Here is a 23,926-nt window from a genome sequence, read left to right as displayed (position 1 = left end):
GAATGACACAAATATTAAACATCTCACTTGTCGACAGTTGAGCGACACAAATATGTGACATGTCGACACCAAAAATCCCCTGATAATTCGACAAAACCCCCTGACATTTCGTCAATTTATAGATAGACATAAAGACCTTACTAACCAAAAATATACTAGTCATATAGAAAGATATCTAACAGAATGAGAGAAAACAACATTAATATTCAAAGGCCTAACAAACCATTTTTTACGCGGTGATATAAATAGCAAACGATTAACTATGTTTCTAAGTAAAAACCGATGACCAAGCAACACCCGGTTTTAACGAAATACTTCCTTAAGGAAACAAAAGACAAAAAAACCAAAGTGTGTCAGGAAATACTTCCTGCAATTTCTGGAGTCCCGGCACCCACACTTGTCATTTTCTCACTGCCTGTGGCAGAATATGACACTCTGTTTAAATTGTTATGGAATTAACCTGGCGATGTGTATAATATACTGTACCACAGCGGCAGGTTTGTAGCTTATTAGGTAAAGCTTGTGTGTTTTGCATTGATTGGTGCATTCTTTTTTTAAAAAAATCTTTTACAATTTGCTAACAAATCGTAATACCTTTAGCTTATAGATATGTGCGAGGAATGGTTTCAGAATGATGAATTTATTATAAGTGAAATCCATCGATATAAGGCATATGCACTCTTTCTTTATCAAATGGCAGATGTCAAATTTATTTTTGGCAATTTTTTTTTAAATTTTCATTTTGACAAAGATTATTGAAATACACCTTCATAAATATTAACCGTGTCGCACTAAATATGTTAAAACATGACAGAGAGAGCATGCTGATAATAGCTTCAGACTCATTTCCCCCTCCCTTCTCTCTTTGATATATTTAATATATATATATATATATCAACCAGATTTATTTGTAATACCTATATTTAACCAAGCTGATAGATTTAGGTCACCTCTCGTATCACCTTACGGAAGTTATTTCCGAGTTAAGCACGATCGTTTTTCAGGTGGTAAAAAAAATATATTCCAGCACCAACTTATATAATGTCATCATGTGCAGCATTAAAGGGACATGGTCACGATTTTGGTCAAATTCTTTTTTTTCTGTTTTATTATTTACAATGCTTTAAAAATGCATTTCTAATGATCAAATAAAATTTGAGAGTCGTTCGTAGAGTTGCAGGCAAGATACAGGGCTCACAATTCTTTGTCATGTAAACAAGGCTCGTGCCCTGTTTTTGTTTACATAGGTTCAATTTACCAGTAAAAAATCTTTTTCCAGCCTATTTGACTCTCTTTTTATCTATTTTAGGCATAGATAAACAATTCCTAACGTTTAACACTTTCGTTTTAGGTTTAAACCTGAAGTTTTTCGTTCGGCGTTCAAAATGTAAACAAACACTTTGTTTACATAGCGAAGAATTCTCAACTAATGACACTCAAATTCCGGTTACCTATTAAAATTGTCTCTCTGAAGCATTGTAAATATTAACATCGGAAAATAAGTTTTTGACCAAAATCGTAACCATGCCCCTTTAAGCACAACTGCTCAAGACACGAGTCCTCTTATTTCAATATATGATATATATTGTACCATTGTATTGCATAATCCAAACGTTATACAGCTAAGTGCTTTGTGTCTTGCAGACATAGTATATCATTCTGTCTGAGCCTTAAGACGGCTGAATGGTCGGGTCCATTTTTAAAACTATATGAATCTCCTTAAGAAGGAGAGCTTTACATTAAGAGACAGGAAAACATAAAAACTTTAAAAGTTGAAATTAATGAAATTTTTCTTTGCTAAATAATAGTACAATTCATTTAAAATAAACTTAAGGTAAATCAGATGGTTACTTTTGTTGACCACCCAGTCACCCTTAAAAAAGGGAACAATTCTTCTGGATTAAAGTTTTCATATCTTCATATCTCAATATTGGTATCTTTGACCTGTGTTCTTTTGCATGTTTACTTCAATTATTTTCTGCAACACTACACAGTGTACATCAAAACCCATTTAACTGTGTTTGTTGAAATTTATGAAGTTTTACAGCTATTATTTTGAAGATTGGTTAGAAATGCTTTAGATTTGCTCTAGATTGGCTAGGTGGGGATAAGCCCCCCCCCCCCTTTTTTTGCAAAGTTAACCATTAAGCACATAGCATCACAGAGGGTTCAGTCTCCCTTTTTTTTCTCGCAGCAAACATAATTGTTCCTAAATCAACCTTTTAAAGATTGAAATATTGAGAAGTTGGAATATTGAGAAGTTGGAGTCATAGGTATACTACCTCCCCCCACGGATTAGGATTTTAGGATTTTAAAGATTCCTAGGATTAGTCTAGCCCCTCCACTTTCAATTTGCTTCCGACGCCGTTATTTCAAATAAGTACTATAGTTCTCTAGTACACATTGTCACTATGGTGAAGGTTGGGATAAAGTAGCTAACTGCATGACGTAAAGAATTACATAAACAAATTCTTTCTTTTGCTATTTTACATCCTCTCAAGAACATTTCTCATATAACGATATACAAACATACAATGTCATATTTGTTTCCTTCATTTTTTAAGCGTTCAAGGTAATCACCTGCCTTAAGGCCTTTACAATGCAATACTTATTTGAACCTTATGTCAGTCAATTTATATATGGGCCTTCATAAGGCGAACATATAAACCGGTAGGAACTCAAGATCTCGGATTAAGGTCTTAATCGTGCTGTTTCGGATAGGGACCTTTATCGTGCCATCATCTACCGTTACACCAAAACGACAAACTGGCATTCGCGAACAAAGTGCGCTAACCGCCGACTCTGCTAAAAATAAATTTACTATATAAGATTTACTATCTAATTCTGAACTTCTGTACACATGGCAAAAAGTTATAATTTAGTTTCCGCGGCGTAGAAATGAACATATGGATACCGGTAATGGGAAAGTTACTTTATCACTGAAAACAGCGACCCTAAATTTGTTATTATCTAATTTTCAATTATCTAAGGGCAGTGAATGAACCTTCAAATCAATCAATCAATCAATCAATCAATCAATGTTGAATAATCGGTTAATTGATTCACAACCTACAATTAATAATAATGATATTTCCCCAGATTTACCTTGAATTTGCTTATAAATTCGATCTCAATACTTAAATAAGTAAAACCTATGAATTATCTGCATTGCTTATGTCGAAATAACATACAAAACATTTTAACATGACGCATAGTTCATGGTATTCTTTGGGGAGTAAATTCTATGAAAATTTAAATCAATCGATTATTACACTGAGTCTAGACATCCTTTTCTTATAATTTACATCGATTTTTAAGTAATCTTCCATGAAAAAGGTGTATTATCTGCACCAGTTAACATCAATTTACAAATACTTCTGACATGGACTGACAGACATATCTCACCACAATTATGAACAAATTCACTAGATTGATTTATAAAACCTCATCTCTAACCTGCGCTATTTCCAGTTCAGGAGAATGCATAAATTACAACCTGTTCATGAATCCGCTTATAGGTTGGTAACAGTCAGAGACTGTACTCTACTTAATGATTTATCCCCTTATTAAGTCTTATTTCCATAAATATATTTATATGCATTACCTGTACCAAAACCATCTACAATAATTTATTTATAAAACAGTGACAAAAATATTGGATTTTCCATCAAGGATTCATATTTTTTTCAATCTTCAAGTTGGCGGGAAAAAAAAAACCTCACACAGAACAGGCAATCCATGCATATGTTTTATTTCATTTAGAAACAGGATGTGTTTCAATCAAGTTTAAAATTTTGATATAGACCATTACTAGTATATCCTGTTTTAGTCTTTTCATAACTAACAAAATGTTGTCATTCATATTTTTTCATCATGCTTTTTTGCAGTTTGATATAGACCATTATATCCTGTTTTGGTCCTTTGATAACTAACGAAATGTTGTCATTCATATTTTTGTTGCTTTTTTTTTTTTACATGCACCCACTTGAAACATACTTTGTATATTCTGAATAATACTCAAAGAGTGTATTCATATTAGATGTTGTAAGTGTATTTCAATATTGTCTTATCTTCCTTAGAGTCAATACAAAAGCTACACAGCACTTAGAAACTGCTATAGGAATATAACTTTTACATCTATAAATTGTTAAACAGTTAAAGTAAGATTTCGCCAATATACAATTAATATTTCTGATGTTAATTTTTGCATAAGAAACTTTGGCAAATAATGAATGGTTCACCTAGAAAGTATTTAATGGAAAATATTCTTGTTTCATACAATAAAATGAGAATGATCAATATTTTGGGCATTATTTTTTATTTGCATAACTATAATTTCAGCGTCTTTTTGTGTATTAGGTGTAAAAAAAAAATTAAGTAGAAACATAAAATTGTCCCAATTGTGAAAACAATTTAAAATTAGAAAAAAAAACAACAAGATATTGACGTTCTAAGGTTAAAGATCAGTGATTGTCATAGTCAACAAATTAGTGACTTCACGTGCACGGAACAAAACAAAAGAAGCAAATTAGTAAATAACCCCCCACCCCCACCCCCAATAACAACAACATCATAACAAAAACAAAACAAAAAAACAAAATAGTAACTAAAAAAAATATCAAATGAAAAAAATAAGAAGTATTCTTCTGTTTTTGGTGTAAAAAAGTGAAATGCTGCGAAAAATCAAAAGCATGCGAATTATTTAGAATATTTACAAATAAAAACAAAAACAATTCACATCCATAAAAGTTTCAAAGGAAGAGACCCCCACTTACCTAGTCCGTAATAACTTCCTCTATATTCAGATAGACATTTAATACACCACTGCTTCCGGATAGCGATAAAAAAAAGTCGCTGAAGCATGTACAACGATTTGAAAAATTTTAAAACCGCAATGATAAATAACCCGTTTGGAGCTTGTGATATATGATTATGAGGCGTGCGTTTGGACATTAAACATTTTCAGATCTTTAAAGTAACAGGAGTCGAATATTTTTCAGTGAAATAATTAGAAAAAAGTTTTCCTTGAGTTTATCGTTCCAAACACTAGAAGAAGTAACGGATGTGTAATACTGTTTAACATCCATATATCAATTGTTTCATAAAAGCTACCATTTTATCTCCCTATGGACTTTCTTAAAGAGTGATTATTACCTGAAATAGGTTTTAATGATAATATTTAAAAAAAACCTTCTTTCTTGTAGTTGTTCAGAGACCATGAGTGACCTCGATAAAAGTGTTGTCAAGAATCGTCCTCCATGCGATTAGAATAACTTATCTCAAGACAACAACACCAATGTTTTGCTACATTTAGAAGAAAACTTTATACAACATTTTATGAGTACAAGGGATCCTCTTTGTGCTTGCGCTGAACGTAGCTAGAAACCTCCACTAAGGAGTGAATGCAGTGCTGTGTTACTGATTGTTCGAAAGGGCCGTGGTTCGAACACGCGACATTCTGCATATTGGGCAAACGTTTCAAAATTTTTCAAAGAGATGAGCATAAAAGAATGTAAACATTTCAACCTCTTTCCAACATCCTTCTAAACATATTTTAATCAGTAAAGAAGTAAAATATCGTCCACATATTAAGTTTAATAGGGTTTTATATAATATCTATGAACATAATTATTTAGATCTCCCAAGACGGATAGAATCACCCGAGAATGACGTCATTAGCAACAAGTGTCTGGTCTTTTCTTTACATATTGTTGGGGAATTGTGACATTATGTACTAAGAATGAAATATCGTGTCGTCTAAAATTGATTACTGGAGGTGACTCATGTATTTTTAAAACTTAAACCACGCATTTGTCAAATAATAACTAAATTGCGAAGAATCGACACCGTATTATGATTGTAATAACGTTCAGTGTTTGTTTTTGTTTTTGCAGACTGTTTAGAAATTTTCAGAAAATGTGTTAAGTTCATCCTGTTTTAGTCCAGCTGAAATCCTTTGTCATTTTTCAAAACTACAATATTTCTATTGTTTACCCAATGAATTATTTATGAACAATAGGATATTGTGACCAAGGAAAATTCACACAAATGAAAAATAGGTCTCTGATGGAAAATCCTTTAATTTACACGTGTGAGGCTGACAACAGCGACTCAAAAGGGATGGGTGGTCTTGGCCATTTTTAGGCTATATTTACCTCCTCATAGCGAAGAGCTCTCTACAAAGGTATTGGAACCTGCCCAAAATTTAGATCTAACATATTTGGAATTCTTCTTTACTAAATAATAGTCTATGGCAAAAAATATTATATTTTAAAGTTAAATGCAGATCTAATCATGCTTAATTTGTGCACCATCAAGCCTCCTTAACAGTTATGCGTGCATTAGTTAATTGCATGGAATTTTATATTATTTCATAATAACCTAAACATGATTTATCATCTATTTCGCCGATTAAAAATCAATAGAGGTATGATGTCTTTTGACTTACATGTGGGTACACCTTAATTAGAGCATATAAATGTATTTTTGTAATTGTGATATGTATTGGATAAAAAATTGCGTCGAAGTTCTTCGCAACTTTCTGTTTTTAACTGCATCGTATAGGAGAGAGAGAGAGAGAGAGAGAGAGAGAGAGAGAGAGAGAGAGAGGGGGGGGGGGCTTCGTAGAGATTTAAGTAAAGTTAAATATGTTTCTATGCAACTTGCGCAATTCTCATAAAAATTGTTTAGGTGTTTTATTATTTTTTCAATTTTCATGTTCAGTAATCATTTTAAAAAATTGGTCCAATTAACAACAACAAAAAATGAAAAATACTTTCATTTTCAAAAAATCAATTTTTCAAATGAGTCACATGTAAGCATGTCAAAAACTTTCAAAACGAATCAAAGTTTTAGTATTCCACATACAAAGTACGCATTCTTTTGCCTTTTTTTTTTAATAAATGCAATTTTCTTTTCTACAAGCAACATTGTTTTGTTAAATTCATTGGAAAACATACTAAAAAGTCTTAAAAAAAAATAAACTGCAATTCAACGTAGGCAAAGTTTGTAAATGATTAATATCTATGAAGGGCCGACAATTTTTTCTTCAAATTTTTATCTTCCCACCTGGCGTAAATATGACAAGTTACATTTGACAAGTTATCTGTTTGTAAAGTTATATAGAGACTGACCTTAATGGACATGGATATTTCCTGAAGACACTTCCTTCCTCACTCCGGTCTCTCCGTCATATCTACAATAAATTGTCCCACTCTTGACGTAATAAGATGGAGAACAAACGCACTTAAAAGTTTTAATGGAAGAAGACAAAAATTTTTTTTTTAACTAGCACTTAATTGTTTACGTTGTCTTTTGTCTTCCATTCACCACCAGTTAATTTGTTTTTTCTATGTTACACGTGCTTTGTGTGGCATTGTCGTTTTCCGATTGAAGAAAATTGCCGTATTTTATTAAATCTGTTGTGTGCAGTGAGCATTGCTAGTAATGGATATATATGTGAGGATTATTTTTAAAACAGAAAAAAACAAACTTAAAGCCTCTTGTTTCTGTTCAGTAAGTGGTGCATTTATCGAGCGCCTAAGCTTTCTGATGTCGGTCACTCGCACTAAAGTTGATTTAACTTCCCCTTGCTTCCGCCCGAACTATCAGTTAAACTTTTCTAGTCTACATGCAAATCGATAAATCCTCTCCTCGTCGTCATTGCGAAAATTTCATTGATAATATTTCAAGTAGACCGCGCGACGGAGTCAAAGTTTAACAATGAATTAAATGCCACTATAAGAACCCGGAAAAAGGTAACGAATTGGGTAATTCTCAGCCAATCAGCGCGCAGCTCTCACTTCCTGATCGCCGACATCATGTAAACATGCAGTGTTTAACACGCTTCTAACTCAGGTAGACAAAATGCTAGTATATAACTAATTCATGTCGGTCGGCCCATAAGCTATATATGAAAACGAAAATGACATTTGTGGTACAATTAATTTGTAAATATGCATTATTAAATTCATTTTGACGATGGATTTCCATAAGTGTGAAATAAAAACAAATAAGTAAGTGGTTGATAGGTTTTAAAGTATAAAAACCCTCACAGTGAAGTATTTTATAATAGACTCTAATTAATGCATTATGGTTAAAATGAATATTAAAAATACAGATTTCCCACTAAATATAAGAAAATGAACAAATATATTCGAATGAAAATTGAGGCAAACCGACACATGGCTTGGATTAAATATTGCACGCTGAGAAGAAACTTGACAGGAAAGATAACTCAATCGATGAACTTGGAACAAGCAATATTTCTAAACATTATATGCATAAAAAAGATCATGTCCACATGGGAGTTTTTTTTTTTTAAATCCACGTTTTACATGTACAAAAAGTCATAGAATAATAACAAGTGTACAATGAATAGATGCCTTAAAAGGCTTTGCCGAAAAGTTTGATGTACCTAATACTCAATAAAGCTTTACCTTGACGAAAGCACAGGTATACGAAAATTGTCAAATTAGAGGAAGTAGGACCTGTAAAGAGATACCACTTAAAGCTTGATTTATTCTGTTCACCTTGGTTTTTTAATTTATATTGTCGTTCAGTGTGTTGGCCCATGAATCGCGCGGAGATAAAATTATTTAAAAAGAAGATAAAAATAAACATGACTATGCCATGCAAATATTGCAATAAAGAAATTGTCGATAATTTATCTTTTCCATCAAGTTTCATATTTTTAAAATAAATATTTTGTATGTTTTCAGCAAGTTCAATTAAGGAGGCCTTTATTGGCGTGTTGAATATATATATTTAAAAAATTAAAATAAATTCACGTGTAGTGCTTTTTAAGCTCTTATATATCAAACATGATAATAAATATTGAACATTGAAACCAAATGGAAATTTTATATTTTTTTTCTTTAAATATATTTTTAAAACTTTTTTTTTAAATATTTAGGCTGAAAACGTTTTTTTTTATCAGAATAAATACAAAAATGAATATATATTTTTTCGCAAGTAAGATTGCTCTTAAAACGTTGTACATAATGCTCAGAATAAAACCAATGTTTTCTTTAAAATGTTTAAAAGTTTGTAATATAAGAATAATCTTGAGCATGAATTGATTATTGTTGCACATAGTTACCATTGGATAAAAAGTAATCATTAATTCACTAGCATGCCATTGGTCAATTTCACTTTTGGTACAAATCAATCAATTGATTGATTTATTCTGAACACAATATATAAACTGTGCATCTCCTGATTTGGTGTGTTACCCTAGTATTGCAGAAACACAGTTCTCTTTCAAACAACATTTTTTTTAAAGAAGTTTTTGATAACAGCTGAAGTTCAGAAAGACCTCAGTGAATGAACAGGGTTACCAATCGAGTATGACCCTAGCTATTGAAAACCTTAAATTCCAATGTCCCAGCTGAGTTCTGAAGATTTCCTTATCCTTAAGCTTGATACAAAACCAGAAAGCTGTGCTATTCCAGGGCAGGCTATACAGATATGTCTTTGTTTTCGTCAGGGTCTTCATACATCACGTGTGTCTGCAGTCTGTGCAGTTATATACGACACTTTAAATCAAGGAAACGCCTAGATACGAAGAAAAATGTTTCGCATTTCCAGACTTTTGAATTTATTTCATTAAGCATGCACGAATATTTACAGTTCCTATCTCACGTTTTATTCCCTATGGGAAAGATGGGTCATAAATTTTGCAAGATTTGAATTTCTTCCTCTCTTCCTACTGATGCTAGAAACCAAATAAGGTCACGGTTGTCGGTTAGGTTTTGAAGAGACGCCTTAAAGTCCAAATGTCAACGCACGCCGGATGATTAAGAATCACGTCACCTAAAGTGTTTCTTTATCATATCTGGACCAATTTAATTGATAAGAGGAAAACCCCATTATTCATTTTTGGTTTACCTTTAAAAAAATCTTCTTTGATAAACGAATGGACTTAGTAGAATGTAGGAATGTATCCGGTATTAATAATAATACATATCTACATTTATGTTACGTACATGGAATTTTATAACTGAAATGCACCATAATTATGCGTCTAAGGTTGAAGAGATTTTTTTTCATATTTTTTAAACATAAAAAACTTTTTTGGATGTTAAAATCACTGGAAATGGGGATCGTTGATAATAATTTATTTAAAACCATTTTCACCTTTTTCGTAAGGCAAACTGAAACTATATATGATACATATTTTACAGTGCTAATAAAGTGTATGAAAAATAGTTTGTGTTAACTAATTCTGTTGTATCTGTTTTAATACATTCGTGACACAAGTTAGGTAAATAAATTCAGGCATAAAAATACCAGAACCAACACAACACCGAGGTTAACATGAAATCAGAACTTTTGCATGCGCGATTCGGACGTGCTGTGCGGAATAGACATGCATTAATAAACAACGAGTTCACCATTAAATATTCTGAATGTTTTAATGCATAATTAGAACAAACTAAAACGTTTCAAGTGTTTTCTTTTAAAATCGCAAAATATGTTATCTTGTTTAAGAAGGCTGAATGGAAGTCGCCATTTTTTTAGACTATAGTTATCTCCTAAGAAGGAGAGCTCTCTATAAAGATAGCAACATTTTCAAATTTCAAAGCTAAAACTTAATGAGTTTTTGTAAAATTACTAACTGATGGTTTATATCTAAACAAATTTAATCTGAAAAATTAAGAAATATCTGATGATGATTTTGTTTGACCAGCCAGCCTCATCAATCCAGTTTTTGATTTGTGCGCCACAACCCAAGTTGACTACATTTAATTTTTTTTAAATATTTTTTTTCTAATTCAAGAAAGTTATTTAAGTTGTTTAGTTTTGTTTAATTTTTTTATGAATTTGAAGTTGGTTTGACAAAAAGGCTTCAATTGAAGTGGTGTTGCAAGGCTCTTATCCGAACAGAGATTTTTTTGTCAAACAAACGATATTAATTAAGTTATGAAAGAGTTTACAATTTTTACAAATTTCTTGATATTGCAAGACTAAAATACAGTAGATCACAATGATTTAGAATAATATTTGTAAGCAATGAACAATGTTACTTTTGTGTTTTAGCTTGGAGATTAATTGATTTTTATTTTTTTTTTCTAATTTGTTGTCTAAGTTCGTAGACAACACTTTAGTTAAGGAATGAATTCAATATTTATTTGTTTTATACGATATAAAATGGTTTTGGGCAGTTTACGCTTTATAAACCGCGAAGCGGTTTATAAAAAAGCGTAAACTGTTTCAAACCATTTTATATCGTATAAAACTAATGAATATTGAATTCATTGCTTATAATTTAATTTTTTTTTTACACTTCATTGTAGATAAAAACGATCATTTAACCTTTAAAATGACGTAATATTGTACAAAATTCAAACGTAACGTCAGGCGTATTGATACGTTTTTGACGTTAGTCTTACTATGACGTAGGCAACATTCTTTATACGATATAAAATAATTTTTTAGCCAATCAGAAAGCGCGTTACAACCAGAATTAAATTATTGTAATATAAATGTTTTCCCTCCTACAATCTATCAATGATTTCAAACTGAGAGTGTAATTCGAATTTTTTAAATATAAAATTAAATTTAATCACCAACGCATTACACTTGTCTACTGACTTAAACTACATGTAGTTTAATAAAATCAAATTACATGTATCAACATTTAGTCGATTCTCTTTAAGGCTTCTTATTAACTGCAAATAAAATTACAACTGCTCATTTTAGACTCCTATTAGTTCACCTGTTCTGAAAGGCTGAAGTGACAGTTAAAAGCCGTCTTCCAGTCTGCTGTTTTTTGACATTTCACGACAATTCCTGCATTTTCTAGTCATAAATACTGAGACAAAAATGACTCTCAGAAGATGTATAAGAGATTCTTAAGCTGGTATTTCATTGGCTAAGAGAAATAATTTGTAACTGTCGTTTTAGTCATTATTGAATAACTTTTATGGGTCTGAACAGTTCGTGTTCTTAATAGTAGAATCAAGTTGCAACACTTTAAAATTACATGTATTTATTAATAAGCATCCAATATATGTAAATAAATGTGGATTTGGTCTTATCGTTAAACTGTGCATTTAAAACTTCCTATTAGGACTCATCCATTCATTTCAATTGTAAAATCTTAAAATCATTTAGAGGTTGTACATACCAATTCAACATGATGACAAATCAACACAAGTTTGATATTTACCTAACAAATGTAAAGTGCTGTACAATAGCATAATGTATTCATCTGTAAAGGCTAGATCTACATACAAACATGTTATTCTATTTTATTTTAATCTTCTTTTTAAACTTTTTTTATCCTTTACAATGCATTTTTTTACATTATCAGATTACACACCTTGACAATGAACAAAGAGATATGTTATCCTCTACTACACATAATATAATATCTATGTTGATTACGTATGGTTAAAAAAAACAAAGCAAAACTTGCACACATACTCTTATATGTTCATAACTATGAAATAAGATTTATAGATATGGATTGGGTCTGTTATTAAAACTAGATGATTCTATACAGATTTCCCAGACAAAATGCTCTTTGAAGATCTTGAGGAAGAAATACTAACCTATTTATAAGCGATAACATTTGAAACCAAATAGTCGTGCTCGACAGCTTTTTTATAATATCATTAGAAATATCTTATCAAGTTTTATATTTATCATATCCTCACCTGCTTGTGGCCCAAATAGAAGTGTGAAGAGGCAACCGAGCTCTGCTGGCTCTTTATCGAGGGAATATTATTGGGCGGGAATGTGCTGAAGTTAAGGAAATATTTCTTTTAAAATCGCGGAATTTCCCTTCGCCCACCTTTATTTTGCTGAACTTTTTTGACCTTGTGAGATTCAAACTTTTTTGGATATTTCTAATAGAGCTGGGATAATATTGCCTTATTTTGTTTGCACATTTTTCATCGCTGAGGTGTTTACGTGTAAATTGGGTTTTGTTAGTAACGGTTAATTTGTGTTAAGCACGTTTTTGAGCATCTAAATTGATTTCATGAATTAAAATATTTGCATCGCAAAACATAATATAGTCCTTTTAAAAGTCTCAATTGTCAATTTGTGTAAACGCACAAAACAGATAACGAAACAGATAACCTCCATTAATCTTGCTTTAAAACAAATTTGTAACATTTTATTTTGCACAAAAACAATACATAATAACATGATTTCAAAGCATTTTACAGATTGGATGAAGCTGGGAATTCTTCATTGATAGCATAACAAGAAATCCTTTTTTTGTTGCATATCTTATTTTAAGAATGTTACTTTTAATAGTGTTAAAATTTTGTCTTTTAGATCATATGGAATTTCAGAGAAAAAAAGTAATTTAAAGTGCAAGGGATTAGTTTTTGTTAACTTAAGCTTTATCCTCGTAAAATTCGCGTAAAATTTTGTTTTTGCTATAATTTTTGTTTCATTTGTTTTAACATGAAATCCAAGTAAAATTTCATTGACTATGTATAAAACATTTGTCTCTAAAACATTGAATTTACCACAAACCACAAGATTTGGCCAAAGTTTGATAAAGGACAACAAATGATAGATAAAAAGACCCGCAAAAAGTATTGAAAAATACATTCAATTTTAAAAAGTTTTTTAAAGTATTATAGCACTAGTATCTTATAAATTTTCATATGATACATTGTTTGCACAAGTGCAAACAGAAATTGGAATAAGACGTTAAATTTCCATTAAAAATCAAACATAACTATACGTATAAATTGTTAATTACCTCAAGAATTTGCAGCGTTAATTAGAACATCTATTTCAAACTGATTTGTCCTTAGCTCGATTATAACTAATTTGCATATATTATTTACTAATAACGAATTTCAAGGTTGTGGAATTCTTTCATCCAGAATGTTAAACGAAATCATGGAAGAAGACAAGAAGTGACAGAAGTTTTGCCAAATTCAGCTGTCTAACATGCTAAACAAAAATAAATGATGTACATGAACATATAGTCTAAGATGTATATTAAGTTTAACCTCGCTCGTTAAGTTTCTTCTTAAATGTTTGACAATTTTTGTTCTCATTAATGAAAGCAAAATCTTACATTGAGTATACTGATGATTAATCAAAATTACACGAACTTGTAGAATAAAGTGTTAATGAATCTCTAAGATTAGATTTGTTTTAGCTCAACATCATGTCAAAACAGGCTTTGTTTTGCGTCAGTTATTACATGTATGATAATGCAATACTGATTACAGATATGCGAGATCTGTTGTTAGGGAGAGAAGGATAAGAGATGATTCATACTCTAAGACAACTTCCAAAAGAGATTAATTGTTAATTTAAACAAATGGTGTGTTTCTTTGTCTTATTCTTAAGAATATGTATTTATCACCGTTTTCAAAAATATGGTGCTTTATCACATGTAAACAAATCATACATATGAAGTTTGTTTTTAACAGAGGACTACACATAATTTATTCTCATAATTGTTGAAACGGTAAAGATATTTAATAATACCCAATTTATGTTTATTTCTCTTTTCATCATAGTTCTAGAATGCTGGTTTTGAAAACAATGTATATTGTTCATTATCATGATAACCCCCCTCCCCCAAGGAACCCAAATAATAGGACTGTTTAAATCTGAATAAAGTTTTTCACTATCATTTTCATAAAAATAATGTTTATTTTTTTGTGTATAATATATTTGCTGTTATAAAATAAATGTTTCTATAGATTACTTAACCCTGGGTAGTTATTGATTAATGTAGCTAGTGAAACAAATGGTAAATTCCAACCTACTGAGTGTATACTATTATGCCATTACTATTAGACTGATAAACTCAAATAATGCTCAGTAACAAGTAAAAAGTTTCAGTTAACATGTCATTTTGAATTAGTACAATCAAAGAAGAAATAAATTATCTAAAATATATAAAAAATAATTATAAATATATCGGTAAAAAATACATTTAGCTATGGTAAATCAAAGTATTTTGTTCGTAAAAGTTTACAAAAACAACTAAAAGTGTCAGAAAACAATCCCATTTTCTTGATTATTAAATTATGTGACATGTTTATCAAAAGTATCAAATTGAAAACACATTAATAAGCATGAAATGTATAGCCTTCATCAAATGTTAAACAAGTTTTTTTTAAGCGAATGGAGTTTTTGTAAATTTATAATTCAAACATCTTTAACATATATTCACAAATTTATTTTTAAATTGAAGAATAAATAAATATAATAAATAATTAACAAAACATTTAATGTTTTATCAATTCTTAAGTTAATCAAATAATCATCATAATTATCTTAATCATTAACAGTCGATTTTGAATAAAAGAAAACTTACCATAAAAACTACATTATATGCCTTGAAATGCAAGTTTTCAATTTCATAAACATGAGAATATTCGATAAAAAATGCGAGAAATAATGTAAAATACAGACATACCTTATCGAAGTTTGTTGAAGCTATATTTAATCTCTTTTAACAACGCAGAAACTGTTTGTTTATTGTCCAAAAATTACAGATGTTTTGGAAATCAAAAGTCGTCTTTGATTTCTACTAGAAAACTGCCCCAAGCGTTTCAGACTTTGCATATAAACTAGAAAGCTGGACGTAAAATGTAGTCGTGTTTAAATTTCTGACACAGTATATATCCGAGTAGGTTTTCTAAAAATCGAAAAGAATATCAAAGACTGACTTGACATACAAAGTGTGTTAAACTAATGAGTGTATAAATCTTGAAAGTTTCCGCATATCGTGGAAAAATTATTTCGTGTTCAGGCGAGAAATGCTAGTGTCTATATTATTCAATGGAGGTTATTCAAGTAAACAATTCTAAATTCTTCACAACATAAAATTAGGGCAAATACACGGTTGTTTACTTGAATATTACCGTAGGTGAAAGAAGATACAACGGATGGCATGCTTTTGTAAGAAACATAAGGAGTTTAACAACAGTATGTATATCAAATCAAATTAAACAAGAGATTTAATTACATGTAAAATCAAATTAGTAAAATAAACAAAATATAACAGATATGTATAATGATAATATGTTGAAAAAAATAGTTAAATGATTATTCATTTACATTTAATCTAGCAAATACAACCACAGGATGAAGCTCTGCCATTCAATCAACTGAATGATAACTGAATGGTCTGGAAAGGTGACTGAATGGCATAATTATGCCATTCAGTCACTTTCCAGTTACCTTTCAGTCACCTTTTATTTGACTAAATGGCAGAGATTCATCCTGTGACCTGTATAATGATGTAATCAAATAGCAAATATTTAGTGTTTAAATATATTGTATAGCATTCCAAATAATGTAACATATATATGAACCGCGTTAAAAAGATATAAAAAAAAGTTGTAACTTTTTCATAACTTACCTTAAAAAGTGTTTCATACTAGCATTGCAGAAAAAAAAATACACAACCCTTTGTATTTGTTTTTCATCGCTACTTTAATTAAGGTTGACACTAAGTTCGATGAACATTGCATATACATATATGCAACATGTCGATAAGCTTTGAGTTTACTTGTTGAATAATTGTCATTGCCGATGGTTTGGGTTCAATATTAACTGAAGGTATTTTAAGGATAAGTTTTTATGGTAGGAAAAAGATTAAAGGTTATCTTTGAACAATAGTTTTGTGCGTGTGAAGGGTCATGTTCCTAATGTAGATAATAATTGTTAGGGGCTATGAAAAAGATTTTAAGATTGCACATAATGTCGACCTGATTTGTCGTCAGCGTTTCACCAACTCAGCTTTTCAACGTTGGGTTCTAATTTCGGTGTTAAAGCGAGTTCGTACTTTATCATTTTTGTTATCCCTTTCCCTTCACGTTCTTTTTTCTAAATTCAATGACATGCTTTTGTATGTTTAGGGCTTTACTTTTAATTACTTGAATAAGAATCTTATTGTTTTGCATTTTTATATGCAAAGTGGTATGGCTTGCTTTTGTGTGTATGACCTACTCTAGTCAGTAGCATAGCTGAATCTGTAAAAATCTAGTGATTATAGGAACATGGATTCTGTTGATTGCCATACATGAATGTTCTTAGCAGCACAAGTAGTAGTAATAAGTACATCAAAATAGTAAAAAGAAATATTACATTAAATTTCTTTACTTTTTTTTGGAAATCCAATCACAACAAATGAGTTAATATACAATGACATTTGTTAATCTATAGCTTTACATGTAAATTGTTACTCAAAATCACAAAGATTAGAATCTGATTTGGTTTTGAAAATTGTCGAAATTACAATTATTTTTAGACAAAAAGTATGCACAATACTTCAAAACAAAATTATATTGCAAAAATAAATCTAGTATGTAAAATTTTAATATATTTCATTTATTTAAAAAATATCTCTGTAAATATCTAAATTGCATACTTTGTGTTTCATGATATTTAAGATTAGAAACTCAACATATGAGGGAAATTAACTTACTCATTTATATGGATAATTAACAATAGATCAACAAATAGATGTAAATATTAACAATCAAATTCTTACTTTCTTTGGCAGTTTAAACGGGCTATGAAGGTAAATACCATAGAAGACAAAAATGCAGAAGCCGCCGACACAGTTCTTTGTTTATAACCTTCACACCAGCACAGAGAACTTATTTTATTGCTGAAATCATCGACCATTCAAATATGTTATACGTGTCGATCAATTTTATTTTAACACCCAAATGGTTTCAAGAAATTCAGCTACACTTCCAACGAAAGTATGCATAAATAGGGTATGGCTTGTTTTACATTTTGTTTTAACTTTTTATAAAAAGAAATATTGTTTTTCCTATATCTTATACTGACATATGAAAGGGAAACCCCTTTCAAGCCAGCTGCAAAAGGCCACTTACATTATGATCACCCAATGGCTTACAACAGCCACTTTCGGGGAAATACTGCATATAATTTGTTTTTGGAAAACATTTGAAAAATAGTTTGTAGTTATAGTGATGCCAATCTGTGTCTGATGCAGATTTGTTACCTTTAATTACATTATGATAAACAATAACCTTATACTCTTAAGACCACTTACTTGCATGAAGCTTTTGTCATATTTATTGTCATTTATTCAAAATACCAAGATCTTCTTTAAGAATTCTAAATACCTGTAGAAGATACACAACCAAATCTACCTGCTTTCTTTTTTTGTTAATAAAAATAGATTAAAACGAACGATAGCTTTAACCATATACTACGGTATCATTATTTTTTTTAAAAGGCAGAAGGCTAGGAATAGAATGCGAAATGATACTCTTGGAGAATCAACCATTACTATGGCAGATTTCCAGAGAATGGTGGTAAAACAATGCAATGATGGCAAATTAGGTTTTGTTTTAAAATAAGCACATTGCTAAATAATATTAAGGAAACATATTACACAATACACTGAAGGAGTACATACATCTTGGGACACATTTGCTAAAAACAATTTTAAAAAACCCATTAAAAATAATATAGAAATAAAAAACTGATAGAACATGAGAATTAGACTACTAGGCTTCTCAAATAGGAAAATGACAAACTTAGGTCATTACTTTGGAATATCTATTTAAATTCCCCAAGAAGCTTCCAGAAAATTTGGAATTGCATTTTACAAGAATAAGAATGGCCACTTATACAAAAATAGGTTTCACATTATATTACCCTAACTAGTATTCACTTTGCGTTACCCTTACTGATATCACAAAAGACCTGTTGGCCACATCGGTGATTTTAGCAACAATTAATGTGCGTTGACCTTTGTAATAAATACAAATTGTTTGTTTTACCATTCCAAATACAAAACAACGGCATCTTAATTTTATTAATTAATTATCAATGACCATCTCAACAGGTAAATGTTTTAAACCTTTCTCACATTAGATTTGTTGTTTAAGTTTTATAATACGCCATTTTATGGGGTCAAAATCCCACCTTCTCAATATTCACATATATAGATGTGTATTATTAAGTTTCTTTCCTCTACTGATTCTTACTGATCTTTGGTTAGTATTTCTACAGCTTTTCTAAATTTGCTTAAGGTATACGTTTACTCAGAATCAAAAAAAATTCCACTGATGATAATGAAAAACCATCCATTGTGTGTTAAAGACCTATCATGGAAGTGCTATTTTTTCACTTTCAAAAAAGTGGGTCAATGACCTTCTTTTTGAGATAATGACCATTGAATATTTTTTGAAAATTTAAGAAAAGTCCCTAAAAATTTTACGCTATGATTGAAATTTTCTTAATTGTGAAAATAATACAAATTGTTAAACTCTTTTAAAAACGAAATACCGTTTATAAATGGCAGTGACACTAAACAGACACAAAGCATTAAGTTTTCATCAGAAATTTTATGAATATTCCAGGCCGAATTTCCTCTTTCATTTTTCAAATTCATATCCTTTTTTGATTCAAATAAAAAAAACTGAATGATGATAATACTAAAACATTTTTAGCATTAAACTAGGTATATTGAACTTACTCTGTATGCATAAAAGTTATATGAGGTCAATGATCAAAATTTTGAGATATGGTGTGTTTTGTCGTTTTTAAGCATTATTCAATATTTTTGTAGTTGGTGCCATTCGAATATCTAAACGAAAAAGTGAGATAAAAACAATATAAAATATGCAAAATTAGGTTGACTAACAAATAAAATCTTAACTTTGAATATTACAATACTACCAAAAATATTTCAGTGAAAAAAAAAATCTGAAAATTTTAGTCCGAATTGCCTCTGTTTTGCTAAAAGGCCAATTTTGTTTGAGCCTAATTCCATAATGTAGTTAAAATATCGAATAGTTTGTCAATAATAATTCATTTCATAAATAATTTAAGTGTTTAGAACAAATTTTACTCATGACATTGAACTTTATAACAATCCGAATTTGAGAACTCATACCCTGAGTAAACAACGTCCTTAACATGCCTTTAAATCGAATTAAAATGTTAATGTCGAACTCAGGTCTAGAAAATTTTATCCTTTAAAAAAGAATTAAAAACATCCTCTCCATTGAAGTTTGTTTGTGACTTACGGAAAATATAGTCGGACGAAATATAATAATTCTTTGTAATGCCTGTTTCTTCAACTAATATTAATATCTCACGTTGGCACGGATGTTAGAGCAAGGAAGTCATGTTGTGGGAGGAAGCCGGAGTTCCCGGAGAAAACCCCATGTCTAAGCGGGTGACTGCCATGCCTTATCATATACAACCTCTGTTGATCGCGATGATCGAACTCAGGTCGCTCCGGTGAGAAGCGAATGCAATGTGCAAAACATTTTTCTCGATACCTATCAAGCATATAAAACAACTTTCTTTTTAAAATTGGGGACACGCTAGGGGAATATACTGATCAACTATGTGTAGTCTAGTATACTCTTGAAAAAACCCCTTCCCCAATTGTGTTTTCTCTCGCGGAATTTCATGGTATAATGACTTACTTTTATTATAAATGCTTCATTTATTTAGGTTTTTGATAAGAGGAGATATAGAAGGCGACATGACAAATCCTGCAGATTTAGCCGATGAGAGAGAGAGAGAGAGAGAGAGAGAGAGAGAGAGAGAGAGAGAGAGAAACATCAAAAGTTAATCAAAGACAGATATAGTTTGAGACAGGAAGAAGCCACATCTTATCTAGAGCGGCAACGCGGACATCAGTGTTGGATAGAGCGTATGACTAGGAACATAAAAGATGACCTTGATGGTTAGCTTTCCCTAACATCGTTAACATCCCTAATTTGCGATATCGAATCTACGACGAGTGTTATGTCCCAGTAGTCGAACAATCTTTTAGAAATAAAGTTTGCCGTGCTATAGAAAGAGGAGAAGTCGGGATTCATCGAGTAACGGCTCGATTACCCCTGCTGATCCACTTAATTTAGGATGCCAAGGTCCAGCTGGGTCAAATACTCCGAAAAAGGTTTTAAACCATCTGATGACGATCGAAAATGACGGAACATACATAACAACAGGCAATATATAAGAGTACCGAAACTGACAGATAGCAGAATTTAATCTTCTGTAAGTGCATACGACCACTTAGCCTTATCTTCGTTTCGTGGTAACCCATTTGCTTATCTACAAATAAATCTGAAATATTTTTAAACTAACCTCTATTATTATAGTTTTCACACATACAAAACGTTATTTCAAAAGAATTGTTGAATATACAACAATATTCAGATAAGCTGGAATTGGAACACAAACGATATCCACAGGAATTAAGTCGTGATAAATTCCGTACATCTCACTTTCTTTCAACAATATTTTTGTTAATCAATTCACATTTTCACAATAATTTATCCTATAATTTGTTGTAAAATTGGACCCTACCCCACTTTTTACAAATAACTATCAAGTTCTTAAGAAAATGATTTTAAAACAGTCACCATTCAAGTTTCATTTTTATCATGATATATAACTATCTCCTCCTTTCTAGGAGAAGGCCTTGTCAAAACAAATTTTGCAAAGCAAAGCCAAAAAGTTTGAACTTGTGAAAACAAAAACAACGACAGCCTACTGACATGCTTTGGCTAAAATAAGCTAAATGCGTCTTGCCAAACTATGAAATAATAAATAATTTTATTTTTAATATCATGGACAATTAAAGCTTTACAAAATTGAAAATAACAATTTTGTGAAACGAACAAATATAGTAATATTATGTAAGAGTTTTCAGAAAGACTTAGTTTCTTCTAGGAAACTACTGAACAATAAATTAAAATGCCAATTGGACTTTTAGAATAACAGTTACTATAATGTGCATTTTACAAATATGATTTTTAAAACCGTTTTGGGTCCAACATACTGTACTTTATGAGTACAAAATGATCCACTGGTTCTTTACCTTTTGTGTGGCAATAAAATTGAGGAAAATATCTTAATATCACTGATATCAGATAAAAAATCGGTTTTTATAATCCATAAACCAGAATTTTTTTTTTTCAATCTAATGCACTTTCCTGGTATTGTTAAGATTAAGTCTCTTTGAAATGGATAAAAAAACGAAAGGAAAATGATTGACAGGTCGATTATTGAATCTCTGTTGAAAAGGTTATTATTTAAAATAAAAATATTTTTCATTATATGTCTCTGCAGTATTGATATATTTTAATCTTTTTTGAATTGCACATTGTACCGAATAAATCTTGCAGTCTTAAAGATGCATTTTTTTCCTTTCTTTTAGAATTGGTGCGGAAAGAGTGTACATGTAAGCCACTGTGGAAATCTAACGAAGAAATCAACCGACCTTCTACCAAAAATACCTAGGGGCATCAAGAAAGGAATGACTTTGCCAATGGAATTATTGTAGGATATTAAACAACAGTGAACGATTTTGACTAATACAGATGTTATTAAATGAAATTAGATCCAGAAAGATTTGGTAATCTTATAATTGATAGTGATTTTGATTTTGGCGGTTATTATCTTTTAGCCGAAAGTAAAGTTTAAAAAAAAGGAATTAGGTTGTCATTTGTGTCAATGGAATAATTGTGGGATATTAAACAACAGTCAACAATTTTGACTATTACATATGCTATTAAATGAAATTAGATCCAGATATATTGATGGTGATTTTGCAGGATTCTATTCTTAACGGTTATTATCTTTTAGCCGGATGTAAAGTTGCTAAAAATAATTGAATTTTTGAAAGTTTTATACAGGCAAACTTAGCTGTTAAAAGGTTTTACTTTCATGGATATAAACGTATTTACCATTTTTAGAAAGAACGTACAAATGATTATAACTTGATACTTTTGCGTACAGCACGCTTAAAATAGAGATGCTCAAATAAACGTAAATACTTTGAATACTAAGAAAGTTGCTTACCAATGTTTATATTTCATTAAAAGAAATGATTTTTTTATAAAACAAGAACATACTATAAATTCTACAAAGAAATAACAGCTAGTTTCTTTTTTCAATAGGACAGCAAATTTAATATTGTAATGCTTAATTAGATGAACTAAAAACCCAAACAACAAAATTCTTTTCACAAAATATTTACAATTTATGCTTTTTTAAATCAAAATTGTTGAATTTCTAATAAGTCATGTCCCCTGGAGAAAGTCTACGTGAAGTGTTCAATTCTAACTAAAACTAACTTTAACCTCTGTAAATATATAACTAGCATATTTATATAAGTCTACTTAAATTAAAAAGATATGTCTGATCATATTGGTATCCTAACATAAAAAAACTTCTTTTTTAATGAATTTATATGTTTCATACAAGAACAACATTTATCATGACAAAACATTAAAGTTTTATATAAATAACATAAATCAAAAAACTTTCAAACTTCTTATCGAATAATCCATTCGAGTATGAAGTACATCCGTTTTGGAAAAAAAATATATTTAATATGTTAATTACAGTATTTAATGGGATTACACCCACTCAAATATACTTAAATGGAATTAATGGTATGGTAATTATCAACACGAAGACACTTTTTTACTTATTTTTCATGAATAATCCAAAACATTTGTTTTTGTTAAGTTGCAGTTAAAGTACTTAATATATTCATATTAGTATGCTATAAATATGAGAACTCATTGATTAACCTCTACATTTCAACTGATATTCCAAATTCAACTAAGCATATGAATTATTATTTGTTTGTTTGCTTTACACATAAATGGTAGATTTATATACCTACATATGAATGTACTACCCGTTAACATAAATCCATGAATATTAGCATTTTAAGGGAATTATATAATAGACTTGGGATCCCTAATGACTTCTATTCATAAAATGAACGGGTTTCCCAGTCACATACCGTTATTTCAACGCTTTACACTATGACGGTTAAATATGCAAGTATCGGGGGGTAGGGCGTTATTGTACCTCCCTAAGATGCAGTTTCCAACAAAATTATATATGTATATGTTTTATCATAGACTGTTTTATCATAGGGTGTACGAATATATTGGTTAACCAC

The 23,926-nt window shown here is 30.3% G+C and overlaps 1 protein-coding gene and 1 long non-coding RNA gene across 8 annotated transcripts in view; one reads left to right on the top strand and one right to left on the bottom strand.

The window, feature by feature from the left end:
* The window catches only part of LOC128183528 (transcription factor ETV7-like), a 27,000-nt gene extending 18,472 nt beyond the window's left edge, over positions 1 to 8,528 (bottom strand). For 2 of the 7 annotated variants that reach the window (XM_052852572.1, XM_052852604.1), the window contains exon 1: positions 7,134 to 7,469. In XM_052852572.1, coding sequence (XP_052708532.1) covers positions 7,134 to 7,145 — 12 coding nt within the window. In that variant the 5' untranslated portion in view covers positions 7,146 to 7,469. Of the gene's footprint in view, positions 1 to 4,775; positions 5,064 to 7,133; positions 7,470 to 7,492; positions 8,017 to 8,438 lie in introns of those variants that run through there. The other 5 variants (XM_052852597.1, XM_052852579.1, XM_052852589.1 and 2 more) reach the window with 5 other exon arrangements.
* Positions 181 to 23,926, top strand: LOC128183573 (uncharacterized). The gene is made up of 3 exons (XR_008243627.1): positions 181 to 497; positions 17,504 to 17,723; positions 22,166 to 23,926. It is a non-coding gene; the product is annotated as an uncharacterized LOC128183573 (long non-coding RNA).

This window comes from Crassostrea angulata, chromosome 1 (assembly GCF_025612915.1).
Source record: "Crassostrea angulata isolate pt1a10 chromosome 1, ASM2561291v2, whole genome shotgun sequence".
Taxonomy (NCBI): domain Eukaryota; kingdom Metazoa; phylum Mollusca; class Bivalvia; order Ostreida; family Ostreidae; genus Magallana; species Magallana angulata.
This window is presented reverse-complemented; position numbering and strand designations above follow the sequence as displayed.